The sequence below is a fragment of the Electrona antarctica genome (assembly GCF_951216825.1).
Source record: "Electrona antarctica genome assembly, chromosome: 7".
NCBI classification, from domain to species: Eukaryota; Metazoa; Chordata; class Actinopteri; order Myctophiformes; family Myctophidae; genus Electrona; species Electrona antarctica.
The window spans coordinates 10,580,208-10,605,647 of NC_136812.1; the positions used below are offsets into that span (position 1 = coordinate 10,580,208).

General features: G+C 42.4%; 1 protein-coding gene across 1 annotated transcript; it reads right to left on the reverse strand.

The window, feature by feature from the left end:
- Positions 1–255: 255 nt before the first annotated feature.
- Positions 256–22,140, reverse strand: LOC306927369 (uncharacterized protein). Its single transcript, XM_079507080.1, has 12 exons — positions 21,711–22,140; positions 20,913–21,049; positions 18,513–18,641; positions 18,084–18,239; positions 16,546–16,729; positions 13,949–14,192; positions 10,672–10,799; positions 7,867–8,003; positions 5,977–6,105; positions 5,402–5,557; positions 1,973–2,156; positions 256–1,854 (listed from the first exon to the last, which is right to left on the reverse strand). The coding sequence occupies exons 1-12, from the start codon at positions 21,805–21,807 to the stop codon at positions 1,598–1,600; spliced, it is 1,938 nt and encodes a 645-aa protein (XP_079363206.1). The 5' UTR covers positions 21,808–22,140; the 3' UTR covers positions 256–1,597.
- Between the last annotated feature and the right edge of the window lie 3,300 nt (positions 22,141–25,440).

Here is a 25,440-nt window from a genome sequence, read left to right on the forward strand (position 1 = left end):
ATGAAAGCATGACTGAACCGATATGCTGAGCCAGAGTGCAGTGAAACTTTGTAACAAATTGTTATACTGCAACATAATACATTATATGAATGATTTATAACTAGTCATAATTAGTTATATTAATTTATTACACACCTTGGTTGCATACATGTATTTTAATTACAGTGTTATAAACAAAACAACAGTAAGTATGTATAATTTAATGATTATTGTGATGTGTATGCACTGGAACAATCTTTGACCATAACATACATACATAATGCATTGGCTGTAATAGTCTCATCATGAATGCCATGAATAGTATTATGCACTATGTGGAGTAAGAATAATGTTAATCATAAATCACGATTCTAGAATAGATGGACTGTTCACAGCAATGAGCAGCAAAGAGAAACTATGAAAATAATAAAATTATTATTATTATTATTATAATCAACATCAACTGTTAATAATCAGTCATCATATTAACCACATGAACGTATGTATGCGAATGTATGAATGTCATAAATTAATAGCAGAACAGTGGGCAAAAATTAACGATCATTTGGCAAAAATGTCTGAACCTTTGGCAAAAATGAATGATCATTTGGCAAAAAATGATGAACTTTTGGCAAGAATGAATGATCCTTTGGCAAAAATGGATGAACTTTTGGCAAAAATGAGTGATCATTTGACCAAAATGGACGAACCATTGGCAAAAACAGGTGATCTATCTGTAAGCTTACAATGTGCTGCATTGTGCTTACAATGTGCTCCCAATGTATGAATGAATGAACCATTGTAAAGCGCTTTGAGCTTCATTGCAGTGCATCGTGAGAATATATACGTAGGTCAGCTACTTTTGTTATTTGTCGTACTACAAAATATACACAATGTTAAAGCGCAATCTACAGGTGCACATATAACCACTTGGATGTTTGTTTTGGCATCTTCAGAACTCCATGGTGAACAGTGTCATAAAGTGACACAAAAACATTGACCTAATTTACAATAGCTACACTTCACACCGATCAACTAATAATCCGGATGATCATTGTAGCCGTTATCATGGAACACAAAATACTACAGGGCTGTACAACATGGATCTTATGTAAACTGAGATGTGCTGTATGTAAACATTTTATATTAGTTTGCTGTCGGGGCAGAAACCTCCCATCTCCATGTTTTAACTTTTTGTGTTTATGCCCTACTTGATCATGTACTACACTAAATACAGCATCACATACAAGTATCAAAAGTAACAGATCCTCAAGCTCAAAACGTGGCACAAAGCGACACGTTTTGTCAATCTACTATTTATGCTTTTTCTTTTTCTTTTTAATCCTGAAAAGTAACAGTTTTGGACATAATGAGGTTTCCACCCGGGTTAAACAGCAAACTGATTTGATGGCAAGGATGTGGTCCCCCGTCCCCATTCACAAGTTAGGAATTGTGCAGAGAGAGAATGCTCGAGAAAGTCGACAATGCATTTCTATTGACAGAAATACAGAAAGTAAGTGTCCAAGAGGCACATAGCCTATGGGTTTAGTTACTTACGATAGCCAGAGAACTGGCATATTTACACTTAAAGTCAATAAAGTGCATAGATTGTACATATCTAAGTAGTCTTAGGCTTTTTCCTCAGTAGGTTGTAGTTGAGTGCAATGACCAGAGGACAGAAGGGGACGGTGGGTCCTACGAAGTCCCCGGCGATGATGTTGAGACAGTGGGAGTGGGGTCCGGGCGTCTGCTCCTGCAGCCACTCTCTCAGGCACGTCCAGTTCTTCTGCGTCAGAGAACTCAGCGACTGCTTCGGGTGGGCAGCAATGTAGAAGCTGTCAGCCGTCAGGTTCAGACCGGAGACGAAAAACCCCTCTGGACGAAATGACAAGATTTTTTGGAACATAATAAACCCCAAGTTTCAACCTGCCATTCTTATTTGTACCTGGTCGTCCCAGGTGTTTCTTACCTGGTTGTCCCAGATGTTACTTACCGGGTCGTCCCTGGTGTTTCCTCCTCTCCAGGTATGTGATGACCCCCTGGGCTGTAGGCTGGTCGGCCCACCAGTAAGGGATGGCAGGCCACAGCTCCTGGTGGCTGACCGCTGCCTGGTCTTCATAGGACAGCAGCACCTGCTGACCACATGACCACAATGTCCTCAACGTCACCGCCGAGTCCTGAGGAGAGGGGAAGAGAGAGGGACATTCTGTAAGGTTCCTCAAACATATTCATTTCAAGGTTCCCGGCCCAATTGATGTGTTAGGCCGTAGACCGCAGTCTAAAAATGTGTTGTGCCAGGGAACCCAGAAGAGAAGAAATCTATGACAATAATTCCATCCAATGAGGAGAGAGTACTCTTTTATCAGGTTCATTTGTATAATGTTACAGTTCCAATTTTGTCTACTCACTTCTTTGTGTCATTACAAATTCTCTCTCCTGATGGGATGAAATTACATTCATTCTATAGCAATGATTACTATCAGAATATAGAGCAATTTATTTATATCTATAAATGATTCACACAGGTGTGATTTATTTTACCGATAATTTGAATTAAAAAAGATCACTTTTTCCACTATTGATCTCATTTCTCCCTTCACACCAAAAACAACCTAATCTAAAATCTAAACATGAGGCTCGGAAGAGAGGACGCCAAATGGTTTATTGATCTCTCTCTCTCTCTCTGACCCTGACATTCACCCCTTTCTTTTGCTAAATTCTTCATGCTTTTCAACTACTGTACTTGAGCCGCCATGTACAGTAGCCGAGATGACCACTTTACTAAGGGTGGAATTGTGTTGGCATTGATGTCTTCTTCAATGTGATTTTGGAGTCGGGGGTGTGCTTGAGAGCGATCCTTTCAGAACCCACCATGTACCTCTACTCCCACCCATGTACTACTCCCATGTACCTCTACTCCCACCTCCCCACCATGTACCTCCCACCTCCCCACCATGTACCTCCCACCTCCCCACCATCTACCTCCCACCTCCCCACCATCTACCTCCCACCTCCCCACCATCTACCTCCCACCTCCCCACCATCTACCTCCCACCTTCCCACCATCTACCTCCCACCTCCCCACCATGTACCTCCCACCTCCCCACCATGTACCTCTACTCCCACCCATGTACTACTCCCATGTACCTCTACTCCCACCTCCCCACCATCTACCTTTTCACAGACAGACAGACAGAATCCACCATGTACCTCCCACCTCCCCACCATGTACCTCCCACCTCCCCACCATGTACCTCCCACCTCCCCACCATGTACCTCCCACCTCCCCACCATGTACCTCCCACCTCCCCACCATGTACCTCCCACCTCCCCACCATCTACCTCCCACCTCCCCACCATGTACCTCCCACCTCCCCACCATCTACCTCCCACCTCCCCACCATCTACCTCCCACCTCCCCACCATGTACCTCCCACCTCCCCACCATGTACCTCCCACCTCCCCACCATCTACCTCCCACCTCCCCACCATGTACCTCCCACCTCCCCACCATCTACCTCCCACCTCCCCACCATGTACCTCCCACCTCCCCACCATGTACCTCCCACCTCCCCACCATCTACCTCCCACCTCCCCACCATGTACCTCCCACCTCCCCACCATGTACCTCCCACCTCCCCACCATGTACCTCCCACCTCCCCACCATGTACCTCCCACCTCCCCACCATGTACCTCCCACCTCCCCACCATGTACCTCCCACCTCCCCACCATGTACCTCCCACCTCCCCACCATGTACCTCCCACCTCCCCACCATCTACCTCCCACCTCCCCACCATGTACCTCCCACCTCCCCACCATGTACCTCCCACCTCCCCACCATCTACCTCCCACCTCCCCACCATGTACCTCCCACCTCCCCACCATGTACCTCCCACCTCCCCACCATGTACCTCCCACCTCCCCACCATGTACCTCCCACCTCCCCACCATCTACCTCCCACCTCCCCAGTCCCCACCATGTACCTCCCACCTCCCCACCATCTACCTCCCACCTCCCCACCATGTACCTCCCACCTCCCCACCATCTACCTCCCACCTCCCCAGTCCCCACCATGTACCTCCCACCTCCCCACCATGTACCTCCCACCTCCCCACCATCTACCTCCCACCTCCCCACCATCTACCTCCCACCTCCCCACCATCTACCTCCCACCTCCCCACCATGTACCTCCCACCTCCCCACCATCTACCTCCCACCTCCCCACCATCTACCTTTTCTTCCCTGCGTGTTCTTTCCTTTCTTTTTCAACAACTAAAAACTGAAAATGCACAGTAAGCATGAAGGTTACAACAAGAAAGGCTTGTGACGATAAATAACAGCAAAGGGGCAAGGAGGAGCCTGGAGGATTCCAATCATGTCCTCCTATATACTCCTCTAGTCTATAATTCAAATTCAAATCAAATGATTAGTAAGAAGAAAAACAAAACAAAGTGTTGTACGCTGCCTTTTTTTCTTCCTTCTAATTATCTGATCGGCCCAAAACATTGTGTTTATTGTCATGATTTGTCACAAGCCGAGTTGTCTTTAAAAAATCCCTTTTGAAAAGTCTATGGGGAAAATTAACGGGGAATTATTTTCCGGGCCTCTCGCCGGGGGCGGGACTGCGACGCTCTATATGGAGCATGGGCAGGGGCCCTGTCCAGAGCCCGGGCAGAGGCCTTTTGTGGTGGTTCTGGACGACCGTGGGTCCGACTGACTCGACACCGGGGACTCCCTGTGGGGGTGTGGAACGCGTGTGTCGAATTTGAAGTCGGTGAAGCGAACGGTTCTCGAGTTATATGTGCATTACAGTCGTACACACAGACAGACAGACAGACAGACAGACAGACAGACAGACACATGGTGCATTGATAGATAGTCTGTGCTGCAACAGTAGGCAGTAGAGAGAGAACTCGCACGCAGTGTTGTTGAGGACACTCGGGGGGGGAATGGTTTGATGGAAATTAATCCTGAGTGAACAGAGGTCCTGTAGGAAGTTTAAACCCAAGGTCTTATACTGTATGTACAGCCCCGTGGTCATCCTGAGCACTAAATAAGTTGTTTTATAAAAAGGTATGTAAAATCACTCTCAAGGCTATTGGATGCACAGGCCTTTGCCCTACAGAAATGATGTGAACTACATCATGCCACCCCCTAGGGGACACGGAGAGAGAACATGCAAACTCCACACAGAAAGGCCCTTTTGTCAACCCCACCTAGGGTATGGGCACTGATGCCGTAGAGGAGAGAACACGCCCCCAGCACCCACAGCATCCCACAGCGGGAAAAACCCAGGCACTACAGCCACCGTGCGTGCACCCAATATAGAGCTATTTAACACTTCATCTGTGCATATCTAATCTGAAAGGAGTGAAAATAATGTTGACCAATACAATTTTGACAGAAGATGAAACTCACTTGACGTGGACAGAGTTTGGAGCCAAAGAGTTTCTTCAGAGCCCAAATGAAGGATTGATGGAGCTGGTCGCTCAGTCCCTCAAAATGGCTGCAAGCCAGAATAACAATCTCCTTTGGGTGAGAGTCCAGCCATGACGCCACTGATGTCAGCGTTTCCTACAAAGACATACTTGGCAGATGTAAATACAACCTGGGTTGCAACCGGTAATTGAACTACTCAATTTCATCTATTAAAATAGATTTTAATAAATGAAATAATATTTTTCCTAAATGTTTATTTTTGGATGGAGGGCATGTCATGATTTCCCCATATAAAAAAAATGCAAAAACAGCAGATCTACAAGCTCACATTGCGTCACTATGCGACATATTGTACTGTACTTTTGTGCGACACCATTGAATGACGACACGTAAAGCATTGTATCAGAAATAGAAAAATAAATAAAAACATGCTTCTCGATTAATCAATTCATATCAAAAGTAATCAATAAAATAATCATGAATAAAATATTTTATAATTGCAGAAAGCCCTACCTTGGAACAAGATATTAAAATATCTAAGCCCGTATACTCACCAGAACTGTCAGATAAGTATACAAGGCATGTGCAAAATACAGGTAGTGGGTTGAATCATGTGGTTTCTGTGCAATGCGGAGGTCGAAGTAGCGAATTCCCATCGACAGCTGCTCCACGATGCTGTTATCCTGAAAGAAGGAGAAACATGCACAATACATCAGAACAAAGTAGGAAAGAAATGGTTTAATTTCCATCTCCAAATATGTGACTTAGAGCATTGCAGCAGTATAAGGTTTTCTAATGGTGTCTAATTACTATGCTCAGCTTTTCAGTCTTAGATGCATGTTAAATGCATGGTTGTCCAATCTGTGTGGATAAAGTATGTTAATACAATATAACCATTGCTTAGGAATCCACCACTCCTGAATGAAGTGTCTGGTGCTGGGACTCTGGGTCCTGGGCTTGGTGAGAGCAGGAGTGGACCTGGTGAGATGTGGGAGGGGCCCGGACAGGAGTCAACCCACAGAGCCTAGTCCTTCCATGCGCCAGAAGCGTACCTCCCAGCCCTGGCAGAGTTCTGGAGTAGTTCCAACGGATTGTGTGGCCTTGGTCTTTCCCTAATGGGACTGATCGAGGGTAGCTACTGGGACATATTCAATTTCAATTCAATTAAATTTTATTAAAGTGTCAAATCACAACAAGTTGTCTCAAGACACTTTACAACCAACAAAGATCCACCCAGAGCAAGCAATATTACGACAATGGTAACGAAAAACTCCCCTTTAGGAAGAAACGTCAGGCAGAACCCGACTCTAGGGTGGGCGGCCATCTGACATAAGTCGGGACTTGATCACCCCGGCTGGGAAGCCTGAGCGAGGGGTATGATGTTCGAGAGACCCGGCCGAAACCCCGATGGCCTTGGGATACATCACTGAGGATACGTCCCAGGTGCATCCATCTATACAATTGGTGTCTCCCTGATCTCCTATTGAGACATATAGGGTGCGTTCGGATATGCGCACCAGGAATGTGATCAATATTTTGAATGCACTGGGCAGTGACGCCACAGCGCGCACCGAGTGTGGCTTATTTACGAACGACCACCGCAGTGACGCTCACACTGGACAACCCAATCTCTGAGTAGGGTCAGTCAGTGCGGGCACACCTGGGGAACAGCGCACTAGATTTTCGAACGACAACGCACCGAATAAACAAGCGACAAGAGGGCACACCAGTGCGAATTTCCCGAACGGTCCCTTACATCCTGTGTCTAGTTCGTACACGACCTTTGACACGATTCCTTTTCTGGAGTTTTGAGTTCATTATTGAACTAAGGTTGAAATTCAATTATTTCTCCTCTGAGCAAGCGAGCAGGGGTATTAGCTCATTGGTAAACATGTCAGTACGTGCACAGGAGACCCGGGGTCAAACAGAACAGGGAAGTCACGTAGTGCAGCTTTAACTGCAGTCATCTGGTGTGACTCTAGTTAGACCTGTTCAACCAGGGGAATTCATTTAACCAGTTAAGACTGTGGTTGATGTGATTCTACAAATGTCTTCTAAATCCTAACCATTTTCTAAAAATCCTGTTTCAGTGGTTCTCAAACTATTTCAAGTCAAGGACCGCAAAATTACTGTATTTGGCTGCCGACCCCCATGAGAGAAAGATGTATGCTTAAAAATAATAATAATATATTTTTTTAATTATTATTATTATTATTTTTCAAAGATTATTTTCAAAGAACACATTTTCAAGATTTTTCCAAAAATAGCATATCTGCAAGCTTGCAGCGTATCACTTAGTGCTGTATAAAGGAACCATTTGAATATGAGAGATCTGGTCGTACAGTACAGTACAGTACAGTACAGTACAGTACAGTACAGTACAGTACAGTACAGTACAGTACAGTACAGTACAGTACAGTACAGTAGTGTCTTGTGTCTTGTACCTGTGTCTTGGACCATTTGAATATGAAAGGTCTGGTCAGACAGTGGCACAGTTTATCCAGGAACCTCAGAAAGAGCGACTCGGACCTGACCAGAGGAGAGTGGATGTCCAGGCAGTAGCTCATGGCATCATGGCTTCCTAAAAGCAATAAGTTTAATCAATTAGACCTGAGACCAGATTCAACAAAATGTATGAAAGTTTTCTGAAAAACCTGTTTCTCTGTCAGTGGTTCTCAAACTTTTCCATGTCAAGAACCCCTAGAATTATGTATTTGCCCGCTGACCCCCCATCTCAAAATATTTTGTTCCAGGGACCCCCCAAAAGCAAATAATAAATACATTTACCAAAAGAAACAAACACAAAATGTTTAAATATGCAGATAAGAGGTTTGTGCCCGACAATGACAATATCAAGGTTGTACTTTACTCTTAGGTACATAAGAGTAAAACTTAGTTTTATGTTCTGCGTCCTTCAGACACAAAGGAAAAAAAGAAAGAGTCAGTAGTTTTATATAAAAACACATCAGCGAATGTAATGATGCACGTCTAAGCTTTTTCATATTGTATTATACAGCGTCAGCATTTATCAGTAGCTGCCACACAGTACCTACTACCTTAAAGAAAGTACTGCCATGAGTTTAGGTATAGGAACAGTCAAGCGTATTAAGGTTCAAAACAAGACGAGGTATAAGTACAGTCATTATGTGAGCAGAAAGTGCAGACTCTGTGTAACGTTAGTGACATTAGTGATGAGCTCAGCACTGAAGAGGTGTCTTTGTGCTTGTTCCTCGCCCTCCCCCACGAGACATCCAGCTTGATCTAAACTTAAGTAAATCACTGGTTTACAAACAGTGGGTCGGGAACCATTTGTGGGTCACGGACCAATTTTTTATGGGGCAAGACTCCTGCAGATTTTAATTGAAAATATAACATTAATACGTTTCTAAATGAATGTAAATGCCGTGTTAAGTGGTCAGATGGGCCGTGAACGTTTTCAACATTTTCAAGTGGGCCCTGATCCAGAAGAGGTTGACAACCACTGGTCAGGGAATATTATCAAAACAATGTCCAATCTGGGAATAAATTCCCAAAAAACGGCTAAACTCTTTTCCAAACTCCGAACTCATCACATTTGTGATGATGGCTATGGCCGTTTTTAGCCCAAGGAGGTGTTTTTCGTGCAAAACAAATGCTTTGCAATAGATTCAGAATCATGAAAACCCCCTAGTTTGGCCCCTCACGTCACGTGTTACTTAAAGCAGAATGAAAAATTGTACATTTTGCCTGCATATAAGGTTGTTAATGTTAATGGTACAGCAGCTGTCATAGATTCTCCTAGGGGAAACTGAATTTCATTCGTTGCGACTGCGAGATGTGTTACTAGAAACATTTACAAACACATATTGGTGAAGATATTTATTGGCAAGGATTTATTCTCAGATTTTAATATCCCTGACTACAGTGTGTTACAGTAGCCTATAACAGTCTCATTTTAATATCCCTGACTACAGTGTGTTACAGTAGCCTATAACACAGTCTAATTTGCAACACTTCCTTTTTATCATGTAGTTTTAGTTCCTTTTGGGGTTTTCGTTTTACTTTGGTTAATACATGATTGGGAAGGTTGTTACGGACTGCTGGTATAATATAGAGGGAGATGATGGTAAAACATTTATTTATTGATTGGGTTATGTAAACAGTAAACACAGGGCAACGTTGCATACTATGCTTAGCTTCTAACTGTATGTCTCCCACTTTGTCAGTTGTTAAGTATTAGTAATAAGGAACAGTAGCCTACTACAGTATAACGTAATAAAAACCTAATTAGTGTGGGAAAAGCAGCATCAGTGGTGTTGTATTTAATAAAGCAGAGACTCGGATAGAAGTGTCGGGTGGAAACCTCATATATGTCCCAAAACTGTTACTTTTCAGGATTCAAATTTTAAAAAAGCATCAAAAGTAGCAGATCTACAAGCTCAATATGCTTTTGTGGGATGCTGTAGTTACAGTTGGAGGCCATCGATATTGTCCTTTTCTTTTTGCTGAGGTTTGCGTGATCTGCGCAAAAGGACAGTTAACCCATTTTGGGCGGGAACCCCTTTTGGTGTTTTAAACATTGTTATAATTTAGCTATTGAAAAATAGCAGATCTACAAGCTCATAGCGCGCCACCGAGTGGCGCGCTACGAGCTTGTAGGTCTGCTATTTTTGAAAGATCGTGAAAATATTTATTTCAGAAAACTGGAGGATTTAGAAGGATTTTTTTAAATTTTGAGGTCAGGCCTAAATGGGTCAAATAATAAGGGACAATATCGGTGGCACCCAACTGTATGATCAAGTAGGGAAAAAACACACAAAAAAAACCCCACAAAAAGTTATATAAGAGGTTTCTGCTTGACAGCGATGAATAAGATAATGTAGACAATATACTAATATAGAATAATATACATAGGAGAAAAAAAGTATGAATAAACTAGGGTGTACACAGAATATGGAAAATACAGAATATAAAATGAATAAATCAGTCATCAAAGATATACAGAACAGAGAGAGAGAGATCTGACTAAATTATGTCTAACAATATAAATGTTCTTAGATTGGTCTCCCATGCAGAGATGAGTCTGTAGCCTAATGCATAGCAAATCTGGTCCCTGGATTCAAATGATTGCTCAGTGCTTAGTGCTTACAGACTCATGTGACAGTTTGCCATCATCATCAGTCCGATTTTATACAACGTTTTACCCAGAACTAAAAGGCAGAAAATCACAACTTAGCAATAAGAGTTAATATTAGGCTTGTGGAACCTACCAGGAATAGAGAGGTTTGTTATGGGAATGTCCCACAGCTGCTCTGGTAGACATGTCATCCATTCTTCATAATTATTATTGTTGTCACTATGATGAAGATGATGATCCATTGCAGTTGTTGTCCTCTTTTACATGCATTCCTCATTTATGTTATAGGATCATATTCGTTTTTGTATGAGCTATAACCGGTCTTTTTACATGGTGAAACACAAAGGCATACTGTTCCTCCTGTGCAGTGGCTCTCTTTCGTTTCAGGAAATAGCTTTGTTTATGCGAGGGCTGTAAAGGGACCGTCGTAAAATGACACACCGAGAAGAAAATGTAAAATGGAATACCCAATACATTTGATTTATTGATTAAATATTTTATTAACAGTTGCAGGGGAAAAAAGCACAGGAAAGTACAGTTCAATACAAGATCTGGCCTGCTAAGAGGATTTGTAACCCAAGAAAGCCTATGGCTTGTTTCCATTCATTTGGGTGGGGTCCTTCATATTCAAGAATTCAGAATAAGAGAAATATGCAAGGGGGGGAGCAGAGGTTTTCGACGTCTTGAAAATCATCACTCCATTGTATAATTGTATAAAATTGCATTGCAGATTTATTTTATTATTTATTGAGAATGCCTTTCCGATTAGATGCTTTCCAAGCTGTTTGTTAATACACAGCCGTTTGTTGCTAAAATGTTGGATTCATGTTAAAGTGTATTTTCAGGCATTTAAATGAAATTATTTTTATTTGATTTTTAAGGGGAAAAAATCACACCCTGTTGAAGACCCATGAAACAAATTCAAATTATTTTTTGTCATTTGAATTGACAGCATTTGAAGGCTACCACCACCATCAATGAAGGCACATAGAATAATGAAATGCACACACAAACTTCACATTATTGTTACTGTGTTTATTATTGTAAACAAACAGCAAGGCATATTTGCCACATACCGTATATTCTGCTAAAAAATGCTTGACCATAACTTTGTATTTCCTATAACATAATGCATTAGAAATATATTTTCTCTGGGTACGACAGGAGGGTCATACTCATATGAGTGATATATCATAGTTGCAGCGTTTTAACGATAGTTATAATGTATACGTTTCATCGTCAGAAATAAACACTGTATCTCTTTGTTTTTGGTGTAAACTAATGCCCTACTTCTTCTTACAAGAGTGATCTACAGGCTCACAATGCGCCACATCGTTGCAACACATGAGCTTGTAGATCTGCTCTTTTTCCTGAAAGATTTTGTGCTTGAAAGTGTGTGTGTGTGTTTATATTGTATTAAAACCAATGAAAGTATCAACCAGCTGCTTGTGAGTGACCAACTACCGTAACTACATTCCATTGGAACACAGTTTCTTTTTTCCATCTCCTGAAAAGTAACAGTTTTGGACATTTATGGAATACTGTACGTATGTACTGTAACTTTTCCCTGTGTTTACAAAACAAAAAATATATTGTTAATACCCAAAATATCCCCTAATTACCCATAATGCCTACAGGCAGTTATCATCCACTGGAGTAGAGTGGTGGTGTTTAGCCTGCAGGAACATATACGTATGTTGGTGTTTTCACCAAAAACATCCCTGTCTAAACAAACGGTGACAAAAATAATACAGTGCGAGGACAGTGTGTTTCTGCACGTCAACACCGCTGCTGCAGTGGTAGGCCTATAGAGGGAAACGATGGACGTAAAGAAAAATATCGTCGCTGTCCGGGAGAAACTGCCCAACTACAAAATGTTCAATTTTCAGGAAACGAAAAATGTAAATATTTCAGGAAATGAAGAAAACCTTAATGCACGTAACTCGAGAACCATAAGCATAAAAAAAACATATATTTTTTTTTGCAAAAGTAGCAGATCTACAAAGCTCGAAGTAGATCTACTTGTAGACCTTCTACTTTTGCCGTTTTTGAATTTTAATCCTGAAAACATGTGAGGTTTCCATCTGACAGACGATTGTTGTGACCAAACAGCAGTGGTGTAAAGTACATTTACTCAAGAGTTTTTGCTGGAGTATTTCCAATTAATTTCAAATGCTTTTACTTCTACTCCACTACATCTCGGATCCAAATATTGTACTTTTACTCCACTACATTTATTTGAAAACTTTATAGTTACTAGTTACTTTGTAGATTGATTATTATTTCAAAACATACATTAACCACTTCATCCATTTGAAAATAGCCGATCTACAAGCTCACAATGCGTCGCATTGCGATGCATTGTGAGCTTGTAGATCGGCTATTTTCAAATGGACATTCTGCATAGTGAGTACTTTATACGTTTGGTACTTAAAGTACATTTTTATACCAATTCGTTTGTGCTTTTACTCAAGTACATTTTTAATTCCGGACTTTTTCTTGTAACAGAGTAATTCTACAGTACATTGCGGTATTGATACTTGTACTTAAGTAAAACATTGCACTACTTTTTCCACCACTGCCAAACAGCTAAAGTACTTCAGCTTTGACCGCGAGTGACCTCGCTGTAGAAGGAAGTCACCACCATGTCAAACCCAGCTGAACAGACACTATTTCCTTGCTGTCTCGTGACTAATAAATCAATGGTAGCTTGTATTATGCTCAAAGAAATGATCACTCTCTGGCCCTGTGAGCTTCTCAAAGGTCAGTGATACAAGGCTTAATGTCAGAGAAACACAGGGGGGACGGACAGAGTCTACATAGCAGCTATATTTGACCTTTTACCACAACAGCAATATTAGCATAAATAGTTGTATAATGTTACTTTTGTAATGTAATGTGTTTTTTCTTTCTCTCCTTCAAAAATAGGTGATCTACAAGCTCACAAGGCTATTTTGGCTGACGTATAAAATTTAAAAGATTAAAAGATGTTAAACTGCTTTTGATGCTACATGAACTCCTTTTACTGGGGACCCTCTGGAACTCCCTCAAGGGGAAAAAATGTCACCAGAAACAGACAGTATCAAATATGAGTAAGTGACGATATACAGAGCCACCTTCCCGACAATATCGCCGGGACAATATTTTTTTTTGAGGGGGTGCTAGCCCCCTCCTATGCCCAGCTTTGTGTGTTTGTGTGTATCATGGAATGTGATGATTTGATTGGCTGATGATGTATGATGATAAGAGTACCCCTCACTTCACACAAGTGTGATTTAAACAATTTGGACCACAATTCTTATATGAGACGATTCTAAGATTACCTAATGTTAATCTCCATAGAGAAATTACTTCCGTGAACCAGGGGATGAACGAGTGATGTCACTCCATAAAGTGCTTGTATCTAAAGCCTCTTTTTCCTCAGCAGTTTGTAGTTGAGTGCAATGACCAGAGGACAGAAGGGGACGGTGGGTCCCACGAAGTCCCCGGCGATGATGTTGAGACAGTGGGAGTGGGGTCCGGGCGTCTGCTCCTGCAGCCACTCTCTCAGGCACGTCCAATGGGTGGCGGTCAGCGTCCTCAGGGACTGCTGTGGGTTGAAGGCCATGAAACCCCTCTGAGCCGTCAGGTTCAGACCGGAGACAAAGAAGCCCCCTGGAGTGGACGGGAGAACGGTCAGCACACAATAAGTTCAACATCAAATGTACATACACACTACAGTCACTTAACTACAATTGTTCTACTGCATATACTGCAGCATTAGAAGTGGTTAATTAGCTCATAATCATATTGGTGTCCCAGTAGTCTCTGTACCCAGGCTTTTATTTCCGTTCACTACAGCTCAAAAAATTAAAGCCTGGGGGAACGTGAGATATGTCCTGGTCTAGGAGTAAGCAAAGCAAAGCAAAGTTCTTTGTTTACCCAGGGAAGTGGACTAAGCTCGAGATGCTTGTTTACAGCCACACCCTGCTCATAGAACATTTCATGGTAGGGGTTCAATGCCTTGCTCAAGGGCACTTCAGCGGTGGTAATTTTAACGTGCCGGTCCGGGGATTCGAACTGGCGACCTTCCGGTATCAAGACCGCTCCGCAAACCGTTCGGCCACCGCTGCCGCTAGTGGGAGTGAACTAGTGCAGAGGGGCGTCGCTCTCAGGCTAGTGTTCTGGTAGTTCAGTGGGTTTTTGATTGATTGATTGAATACTTTATTAACAGTTACTTTGCACAGAGAAGGATAGAGCTCTCGCCTCTGCACCACATGGTCATGGGTTCGATCTATGGCATTGTCAAAGGGATAGAGTAGACAATAAGCCTCTCTGACCAATTTCGACAATATTTATCTATGAAAACTGAGTCAAACTAAATGTGCCTCAAATCCTACAATTCCGGTTGCTTGTCTCCAGTTCAAATATGATTATTTTGGGGGAAGCCAGTTCAAATATGATTATTTTGGGGTGTCCCCAGTTCAAATATGATTGTTTTGGGGGGTCCCCAGTTCAAATATGATTATTTTGTGGCGCTGCAGGCTTGTGGCCTGCTATATAGAACCTCAACTGCCCCAAAAGAACCACTGAAGAACCAATATTTTGTTATTTTTACCACAAAAACCTGGCGTCCCTATTTTGGTCATGTCATTACAGGCGAGAACTTCCAACAAAACAATTTCCATGCGTTGTGAGCTTGTACTGTAGTCTAGAAGTCTAGATCTGCCGTTTCTCTATTCGTTATACGACAAAGTATGTATGCTAAGCTAAGTGGTTATTAATCACATACTGTATATATACAGTACCTAGCCTATTGGTGTGAGGACTTCAACATGTGGAAACATGGACAAATATTGCCTGTCAGTGTGGTTAGGATTCACGGCTGAGAAGACACTGTGTGTGTATCCTTGATTGATTGATTGATTGAAATATTTATTAACAGTTTGCAGAATTACAGTACATTTCAAGCACAAACTCAATGACTGTTAACTGTGAGTGGATGACCCAATTAAGCATTACACTTGTTTACAAGAGGGTCCACCGTGTTCAATTCATCAAAACATTTAGAGACGTACAAATAGACACTTCTATATAGACAAAGAACAGAACAGGAATTCATCATAATGGAGGTAAAAAGGGAAAAGAAACATATACAGTGAGGGGAAAAAGAGGGGGTGGGGTGGTGGGGGGGGGATTCAGATTTTACGGGGGCCAGTTTCGAATCCAGGAGCAAAGGAGCCAAAACAGAGCCGGAAACAGCTATCCAGCCAGGGACATTCCACGGTTCACTGTGCATACTAACATGAAACAGCTTTAAGGCCTCTACATAGTCCGTTTTGTTACAGGGACCTTCCACAGTACACTCCGTACTAAAATGGCCTGCAACACCTGCCAGTGCCATGCTCTCAGATATTTTGTTTGGAACAGTCTATTGAGAGGGAAAGTCAGGGATCAATGTGTTTGTCCAAGTGAATTATTACTTTTCAAGTTTAAATTAGATTCCAGTGGCAATCTGACAATCTATGACGACACCAATGAATCAGTTAGTGTAACCATGTTCCCACAGTTTTAACACCATCCATGGATTAAAGCTAAATTAAATATCACAATGTTTGTAACATGTGATTTGTGAAACAGTGTGAAAAGAGCCAACCCCCCCCCCCCCCCCGACCAGGTAACTGTTTCTTAGTCACCTGGTCGTCCCAGGTGTTTCTTAGTCACCTGGTCGTCCCAGGTGTTTCTTAGTCACCTGGTCGTCCCAGGTGTTTCTTAGTCACCTGGTCTTCCCAGGTGTTTCTTAGTCACCTGGTCGTCCCAGGTGTTTCTTAGTCACCTGGTCGTCCCAGGTGTTTCTTAGTCACCTGGTCGTCCCAGGTGTTTCTTAGTCACCTGGTCGTCCCAGGTGTTTATTAGTTACCTGGTCGTCCCAGGTGTTTCTTAGTCACCTGGTCGTCCCAGGTGTTTCTTAGTTACCTGGTCGTCCCAGGTGTTTCTTAGTCACCTGGTCGTCCCAGGTGTTACTTACTGGGTCGTCCCTGGTGTTTCCTCCCCTCCAGGTATGTGATGACCCCCTGGGCTGTAGGCTGGTCGGCCCACCAGTAAGGGATGGCAGGCCACAGCTCCTGGTGGCTGACCGCTGCCTGGTCTTCATAGGACAGCAGCACCTGCTGACCACATGACCACAATGTCCTCAACGTCACCGCCGAGTCCTGAGGAGAGGGGGAAGAGAGAGGGACATTCTGTAAACCACAAATACCAGTTGGGGGAGATCAGCTTCTAAGTTCCAAACTGGCCCAAAATAATGAAAAGGTAAGAAAAAGCAGGAGGCTCCTCAATTGTGTTACCCCTCCACCTACTACTAGCATACTACTAATAAGTGATACACAGTGATATCGTCTGGTTACGCGAAGGTAGCGTCTCAGGGAGCAGTTTGGGATTGAGTGTCTTCTTGCTCAGGGACACTTTGACATAAAAACCTAGATGCCTCATTCGCGGCTGCAATTCATTGGAGCGACCTGTATCGCACTGAGGGCGGAAGTGAGCGTCATGGTGGCGCATCCCCGCGTCCTTTCATTACTTTCCTTGTCACCAACGTGGAAGCTTCCCCTCACTGGAGTACAGACACCCCAGAACCGAATGAGGCGCCTACCGTTCTATATCTATACTCTACTCTACCCACACAGCTATGCCACCATGCCCCTGTGGCTGTTATGGGTTAGTTCTATATCTATGCTCTACTCTACCCACACAGCTATGCCACCATGCCCCTGTGGCTGTTATGGGTTAGTTCTATATCTATGCTCTACTCTACCCACACAGCTATGCCACCATGCCCCTGTGGCTGTTATGGGTTAGTTCGTACTACTTAAAAAGTGAACTGGGTTCAAGAAGCAGCACTTAGGGCACACTAGAGCAGAATGCTGTCTGAACTGAAGAACACTGCAATTAAAAATGCAGGCACTCAGCAGACGCTCTTATGCAAAGCCACTTATGTAAGATCACAGTAAATGGAACGAGCCCTGTAGTCAACACAACAGACAACAGGGTGAGTGGTCCAAAGTAGAAAACTATTTAGTGCTACAAAGAAACTAGGATACCAGGTAAACATCAAACGCAGCATCTGATCTGCCAAACCAACGTTATGTGTTAGCTACTGGGCAGACACAGCTGAATGGGTAGAGTAGAGAGCCCGCCTTGGAAGCCGAAGGTTTGATTAAACATTTTTCCAAAAGAGCAGATGCATGAAGTAATGTGCTGTGATTTTCACAATTTAAAAAACAAATCTTGAAAAAATGAAAACTACTGATTCTAGAAGGCATTTGTAGAATTGGCCTTGGCAGCTCATAACCGATCTACAAGTTCACAATGCGTTGCAAGGCTGTTTTCTATTTTTTGCCATAAGCTGGTAGATCTTCTATTTGAACCAAATCTTTGACCAAGAATAGTGACACTAGGCCGGGTTTGTGCTTGAAGTGCTGCTTGAACTATTTAATCTAAAGTGAAAAAATGAAAGCAGGAGATAATGAAGTTGACCAATACGACTTTGACGAGGGGCAAACTCACTTCACTTGGACAGAGTTTGGAGCCAAAGAGTTTCTTCAGAGCCCTAATGAAGGATTGATGGAGCTGGTCGCTCAGTCCCTCAAAATGGCTGCAAGCCAGAATAACAATCTCCTTTGGGTGAGAGTCCAGCCATGACGCCACTGATGTCAGCGTTTCCTACAAAGACACCATGACAGTTATAACATCTTTAATTGGGTGCGTCATGTAAATACAACCTTTATTTGTTATTAAAAGCTATGTCTAATAGTGGTGCAACAGTGTGTCGATGAGATGTGCTATTTGTTTATGCTATGTTTGTGTGTCACTGTTATATGATGAGGAATACTATTGGCTATATTGTTTTGCCTTTTTGTCCAAGGTAATCCAAAAAGTATTCAATAGACTGATCGCTAAGACAATAATAAATAGTGTGTAAGCCCCTATACTCACCAGAACTGTTATATATGTGTAGATGACGTGTGTGAAATGCAGGTAGCTGGATGACTCGTCAGGTTTCTGTGCAATACGAAGGTCGAAGTAGCGAATTCCCACTGAGAGCTGTTCCACGATGCTTTTATCCTGAACGGAAGACAACCATTTAGAACCCATCGGTACAAAGCATTAGAAATAGGAGGAGAACCATTTATAACTAGAAAAAGTGCCCTTCTGGGCACAGGTCTCCACCAGGAGGATAGGACTGTGTGAGATGTTTGGCAAAATGTTTAGGAGTAATATAAACATGTGTTTTTGTTTGTTTGTTTTGTTGTTGTTTGTTTTTTCATTTTGTTGAGGAAATGCAGAGCCAGATCACTCAGAGCATCTCTGAGGATAGAATTCTGGATGAGCAGGACATGTGCAGCATTTTGTTGATCACATGACTATGAAGATAGTGTATACCGAAATGTGTGATGTATGGATAAAATGTGTACGAGTAATCTACAGAAATGTGTTTTGCCTAAATCGGCCTCATGGTGGCGCTATAACAGGCCATTGAAGAATATTTGGGGCAGAGGTTGTCTTGGCATCCAGGGAGTGTGTGTGCAAAGTTTGGCATGGACCGGGCCAACGGTGGCGGAGATTAGCTGGTAGCGGACGGACGGAAGGAAGGAAGGACGGACGGACGGACACACACACGGACGGAGTGCAAAACATACTCTCTCCCCATGCCTTCAGCCTGGTGGAGACAATAACACATCAATGTGGGTCAACTGCATATATTGTTGCGTTCAGACTCTGAAATGCGCTAAGGAAGGATTCCCAGCATGCGCCCACATTAATGGGGTGGAGGGGGGGGGATACTAGTCTCTAGTCTCCAGAGGACTGATTGATTGCAATTTGTATTTCACAAATTCACAGTATGGGTACATTGAAACGAAAGCCAATACAAAAACTGTTACTGTTAAGGAGAGGGGTGGACAGTGTTCTGTTCACCTCCACCATCTGTTCTCTCCCCTCCAGGTAGGATTGCATCCAGCTCACTGATGTGCTGTCAAACCCAATTGCTTTTAGCTTATTAACCAGTATGGAGTGGCTTACGGTGTCGAACGCCTTTTGGAGGTCCAGCATGACCATGCCGGACCTCTGTGGCCAAATGGACCAGTTCCATGTGTACACCAATGATGACACCTTCATGTTTGTTTCTGTTTCAAATCTGCTGTCGAGCCAATCAAACTAAAATATGGGTAACATGAAACACCATTTTCGGAAAAACCCAGGACTACAGTATTCAGTATTTGTTATTATGCGTCTGGGAATTTATGTTCTTTATTGGGTTTTTCTATAATGTGTGTGTATATGGCACATACTGTAACCCATTCCCCTAATAGGCCAGTCAATCTAAGATTTGACCCAAAATAAATTGGAATAGTAATCGTTCAAGGATTTTTATGATCCTTAGGGTCATCCAAATAACATAAAATAGAATAAAATCACACCGGTGTGAAGTGAGGGCCGCTCTTATCATCGTACATCATCCAATAAAAAAATGAATAGACTTCCTCATGAATTCATTTGTCAACGTATGTTATTATCTTTTAACCATCATACAATGTTTTTAAAAAATCAATCTATTTAATGTAAATTTGTTAGGCAGCACAAAAAGCCGATTTGCTCAGACACATATGACGTAAATTCTCCTTTCATTGTCAATGGCAAATGTGACACGAGTTATGACACAATGCTGAAATGAAATGAAAAGAGAAATGAATGAAGTTTATTGAACTGTGGTGTTAGTTACAGGTCCAGTTAGACCTGTACCTGTAACACCACCAGGGTGTTCACTTCCTGGAACTTAATTTCACTTCCTGGTAGGGTTAAAATGTTGATAGTTCCCATGCCTATATGCCATAACTGTGGCTCTCAAAGTGGGGGCCGGCCAGGGGTCCTTGAGAGGGTTTCCAGGGAGTCCCCCGATCTACAAGCTCTGAGATTGTAGATCGGGGGACTCCCTGGAACCCCCTCATAACCCCGCTATTTGACACATTTTGAAAAGTCTGTGGTCATTTTGGAAAGATTTGACACAAATCTTGTCTTATGGGGTCCCTCCCTGGCACAAAATATATTCAGATTAGGGGTCCACACGGCCACATACTGTACATATCGTCTCTGTCGGGTGGAAACCTATGTCCAAAACGTTTCAGGATCCACATTTAAAAACAGCAGAAGTAGCAGATCTACAAGCTCAAAGCGTGTCACATTTTGAGCTTCTATATCTGCTGCTTTTGATGCTTTTCATTTACGAAATAAAATACAAAAAGTTATAATATGTAGGTAGGAGGGTTCTGCCCGACAGCGTCCTTGCCATGAACATTATGTTATGTATTTTATATATTATATATTTTATTTACCCACCTGTGTTGTTGCCCATCTGAATATGGCCGGTCTGGTGAGACAGTGGAACATTCCATCCATCAGCCTCAAGGTGTCCGACTCGGACCTGACCAGCGGAGAGTTGATGTCCAGACAGTAGCTCATGGCGTCATGGCTTCCTATTAAATACGAACAACAGATTACATTAAATACAAACGAAACATTAGATTCATGTCATTGTGTGATGTGGTTTGCACAGTAATTAAGTACAGTACATATACAGTATGTACTCAAGTTCTGAGATTATTATTATTTTTACTTTACTGCAGTATTTCCAATACTTTTATACTTCTACTCTACTACATCTAAGAGACAAATATTGTATTTTACTCCACTACAATTATTTGAAAACTTTATAGTTACTATAGTTACTTACATTATGATTATTATTAAAAAGCACACTTCAGCCCTATACTTTAGCCATTTGAAAATAGCCAATCTAAGATTGGCTATTGCTATTTTCAAAGATGTTTCTGGTGATAATTGAAATGGGACATTATTCTGCACAATGACTAGGCCTACTTTTACTTTTGGTACTTTAAGTAGGCCTATGTTTTGAAAACAATATCCTATGTGTAATTTTATTCAAGACAAGTAAATATTGAATAGCCTACACAGGACTTTTACTACTTAAAGTACAAAATTAGAGTATCCTAAGCCTGTACACCTACTTCTTCAACCACTGGGTTTACTTTGCAATAAGTACTTTTTGTTTTACCAAAAACGGAATGAAAACTTTGGCAATAACACAACAGTGTTAAAAAGGCTGTAGATATTTACCAGGTATCGACAGGTGTGTTATGGGAATGTCCCACAGCTCCTCTGGTAAACGTGTCATCCATTCTTCATTGTTTTGATTCCTATGATGATAATCCATTGATTGGAGTGATATGACGTGCAGCTCTCAGCCAGGGTCAGGCTTTGAACACAAGGCTTGAGGCTAGCTCTGTTCCATAGCTCTAAAGCTCGAGGCTAGCCGGCTTTCTAAGGATGTGTCTGGATGTATTTGTGTTGCTTTGTCAGTCCAAACAATCAAGTTTGAGGGTGGTGTACGTGTACTGCTTTTTTTACTGACAGCGATACATTACACTCTGAACAACGTGGACTCTGTTGTCATTTTGTCAAGAGAGAACATACCTACCAGTGTTGCCAGATCGATTTCGTGAGAGAAATAAGCATCTATGTATATACCGCTTAGTTAATATATACTCTAAGATATAGGCCTACAGGTATATATAACTCTACTCTTACTACCTGGTAGCTCTGGTTCATGGCTCTAAAATGCCGTTGCAATGCCGTTGGCCATTTAAATGCATAAATGCAACCGCATTAGAGATATGGACCAGAGCTATATACCTGGCAAAACATATTTTCAGATGGGGATCCGCAGATTCTGCACACTGCTGACAAATACATATTAATTTGGGAGTCCTTTTGACATAAAAAATGTTCGAGAAACACTGGTTTAAAAACATTTAAGAAGCAACGGCCAAATTAAGCAAAAAGCCAAAAGTCGCTTATAATAACCAGACATGGCAACACTCATGCCTACTTTTGGAAACAAGGGACCGTCGCAAAAGTATGTCAAGCCCATTTCCGATGTGATGATGGGGGCGGGCGTCTTTTTTTCCTTTTTTATTGATTGTTTGAAATGAATACTTTATTTACAGTTTGGGGAAAAAGTACAGTAGTACAAATGTAGGCTATAGAAAAAGTGCTAAAAGGCTGACACACATTATATAGGCTACAATAATGTGCAATTTGCATTGCACAGTGCGCTCAGTGCTCTATTTCCGAACGCGCCCTAAAATGTTCTCAAAATAATGAGAAATCATGTAATAGGCATATTAGGATAATTTTTTTCCATCATCAAACACATCTAGCCTAAATCGATCTAGGCGCCCTAATTAAGTCATTTGATCATGGCTGTTTTATTTATGTGTGCGTGTGTGTGCATGCGTGTGCGTGCGTCTGTGCGTGCGTGTGCATGTACCCCTGGTGGTCCCCGGACCCCACTTTGATAACCACTGTCCTATAGGCCTACTGCATTACTGTAGGCCTGAGGTTCACAACTTCACAGCATTTTCATTTCAAGTATAGTATTGTTGTTGTTGTTGTTGGATAAGATTGTGTCCACAATTCCATGCTGTATTGATGTGATACCAAAGGAGAAACAGGCAAACGTTGATCAAGATAACAATTATTCTACATTTTCTAGATTTCTTCATGTAAATTAAGTAATGCAGAGGTTTAACATTAATGTAACTCTTATAATGTAAACTCCATCATTTATAGGTGGGGACCACCACCAGGAACCCCCTCAAGGACCACTGGTGGTCCCCGGAACACTGGTTCAGAGCAACTGTTATAGTCAACAAATGACGAGCGCAAATCGTCACGTGGAGTGCAATTAAAGCAGAGAAACTAGGTTACCAGATATCAACCTAAACAACATGAATCAACCAGACAGTGGCCTTGTGGTTAGAGTGTCCGCCCTGAAATTGGGAGGTCTGGGGTTCGATCCCCGGCCGGATCATCAAAGACTGTAAAAATGGGACCCAATGCCTCCCTGCTTGGCACTCAGCATCAAGGGGTTGGATTGGGGGTCAAATCAACGAATGATTCCCGAGCGAGGCGCACGCTGTGGCTTTTTGATGGGTCAAAAAGGAGAACAAATTTCACTGCGGTAATGTGTGTGACTAATCGTAAGACTTTGACGGGTGGAAACCTCACAAAACTGTTGCTTAAAAAAAAAAAAACTTTATGTGATCAACTTGAATAGGACATTAATTTACAAAAACAAAAGTTAGACTATGGAGATAACAGGTTTCTGCCCGACAACAAGTTAACATTAGCAGTGTCAACAGAGCGTGTCGTCCCTGAACCGGTCTGGTTAGTTTGCATCAGAACACATGGTTCCTAGAATACTGGAAAGCTTGCCAAGCTTCCCGGGCGTACAGGATCCCTCGTACAAGGTTTCTTTGACTATGCATGCACCTCCTGGTACCACAGCACCTCAAAGGCCCTTAAAACTAGGCTCCAGACTTCCCAAAACAAACTGGTCAGGCTCCTACTTGGCCTCACCCCCCTCACCCCTGCCCAGTTTGACAGGCTGGAATGGCTTAGGGTCGACGACAGAGTACAGCATCTAGCAATGGGTCTGGTCTACAATATTCGATACACCACCAAGATACCCATGTACCTGTCTAGATACAACCCAGATTCGGCACAAACAAGGGATTAAATTATTTTCGCTCCTATGCCACCAAAATGTGGAACGCCCTACCAACAGTCATTAAGAAATGCAGACGGCTGCAATTCGAAACTGGCCTCCGTAAAATCTGAATCCCCCCCACCGCCCACCCCTTTCTCCCCTCACTGTATATGTTTCTTTTCCCTTTTTACCCCCCTTATGATGAATTCCTGTTCTGTTCTTTGACTACAGTATATAGAAGTGTCTATTTGTACGTCTCTAAATGTTTTGATGAATTGAACAAGGTGAACCCTCTTGTAAACAAGTATAATGCTTAATTGGGTCGTCCACTCACAGTTAACAGTCTTTGTATTGAGTTTGTGCTTGAAATGTACTGTAATTCTGCAAACTGTTAATATTTCAATTAAAAACAGCCAGCGGAACGGCTCAGCCTGGTATTCCTAAACGTAACCTAAGTAAACCATGCTTAAATGGTTAAATCTAACCTTATTCCTAACAATTAACTCACCCATCGCCAAGTTCGCCTTTTGACACGTATTTTCGTAGGACGCCTTATCACGCCTGATTTATTGATAGTATTTAGCTTATAACAAAAAGTACGTTTTGGGGGGATTAAATGACAATCGCGGGACATGTTACATTCAAAATGTAAAACTTCCTGACTCAGCGGTTTCCAACCAAAAGGGCTTTAAAGTTACAGTAAGAGCCTCACTGTTGAAAATGCACTTGGTGTGGCGAGAGACCTCCACCAGATGGCGCTGTGGCCCCAAATGAGTTCAGTAAAATGGTGCCAAAAAAGCAGATCTACAAGGTCAACGTCGAGCTTGTAGATCTGCTACTTTCGTGAGATGCTCTATCTAGTATGATCAAGTAGGCCGTTATGAATGCCACAGACGAAAAACAGTCTAAGTCCACACTATTTATCCATAATGTATAAATGATAGATAAGGGGTCAGGCCTTTTCGTGGAGGGGTCAGAATGAAATTTGGACTTAAGACTGTTTTTCGTCTGTGGTACTAAACAAGAATGACTCAGTCATTATTGCCAGCTGCAGCAAGTTCTCGTTTATGAACATATAATCAGTTTGTGTGCCGCAGCCCCTGCCTCAGCTTGCGGCTTTACGTTGCAGCATTCAGAGTATGGGTTTTATGCCATTCAGACTATAGGTCTTACCTCTAGGCTTAGAGGCAGCCTAGAGGTAGCGGCAGACAATAATGAAAATGTTTCCACTAGGACGCTACTACGGTCGCTAGTAGAGGTAGGTGAACATGTTGTCCAGCCGCTTTTCAAGCAGCT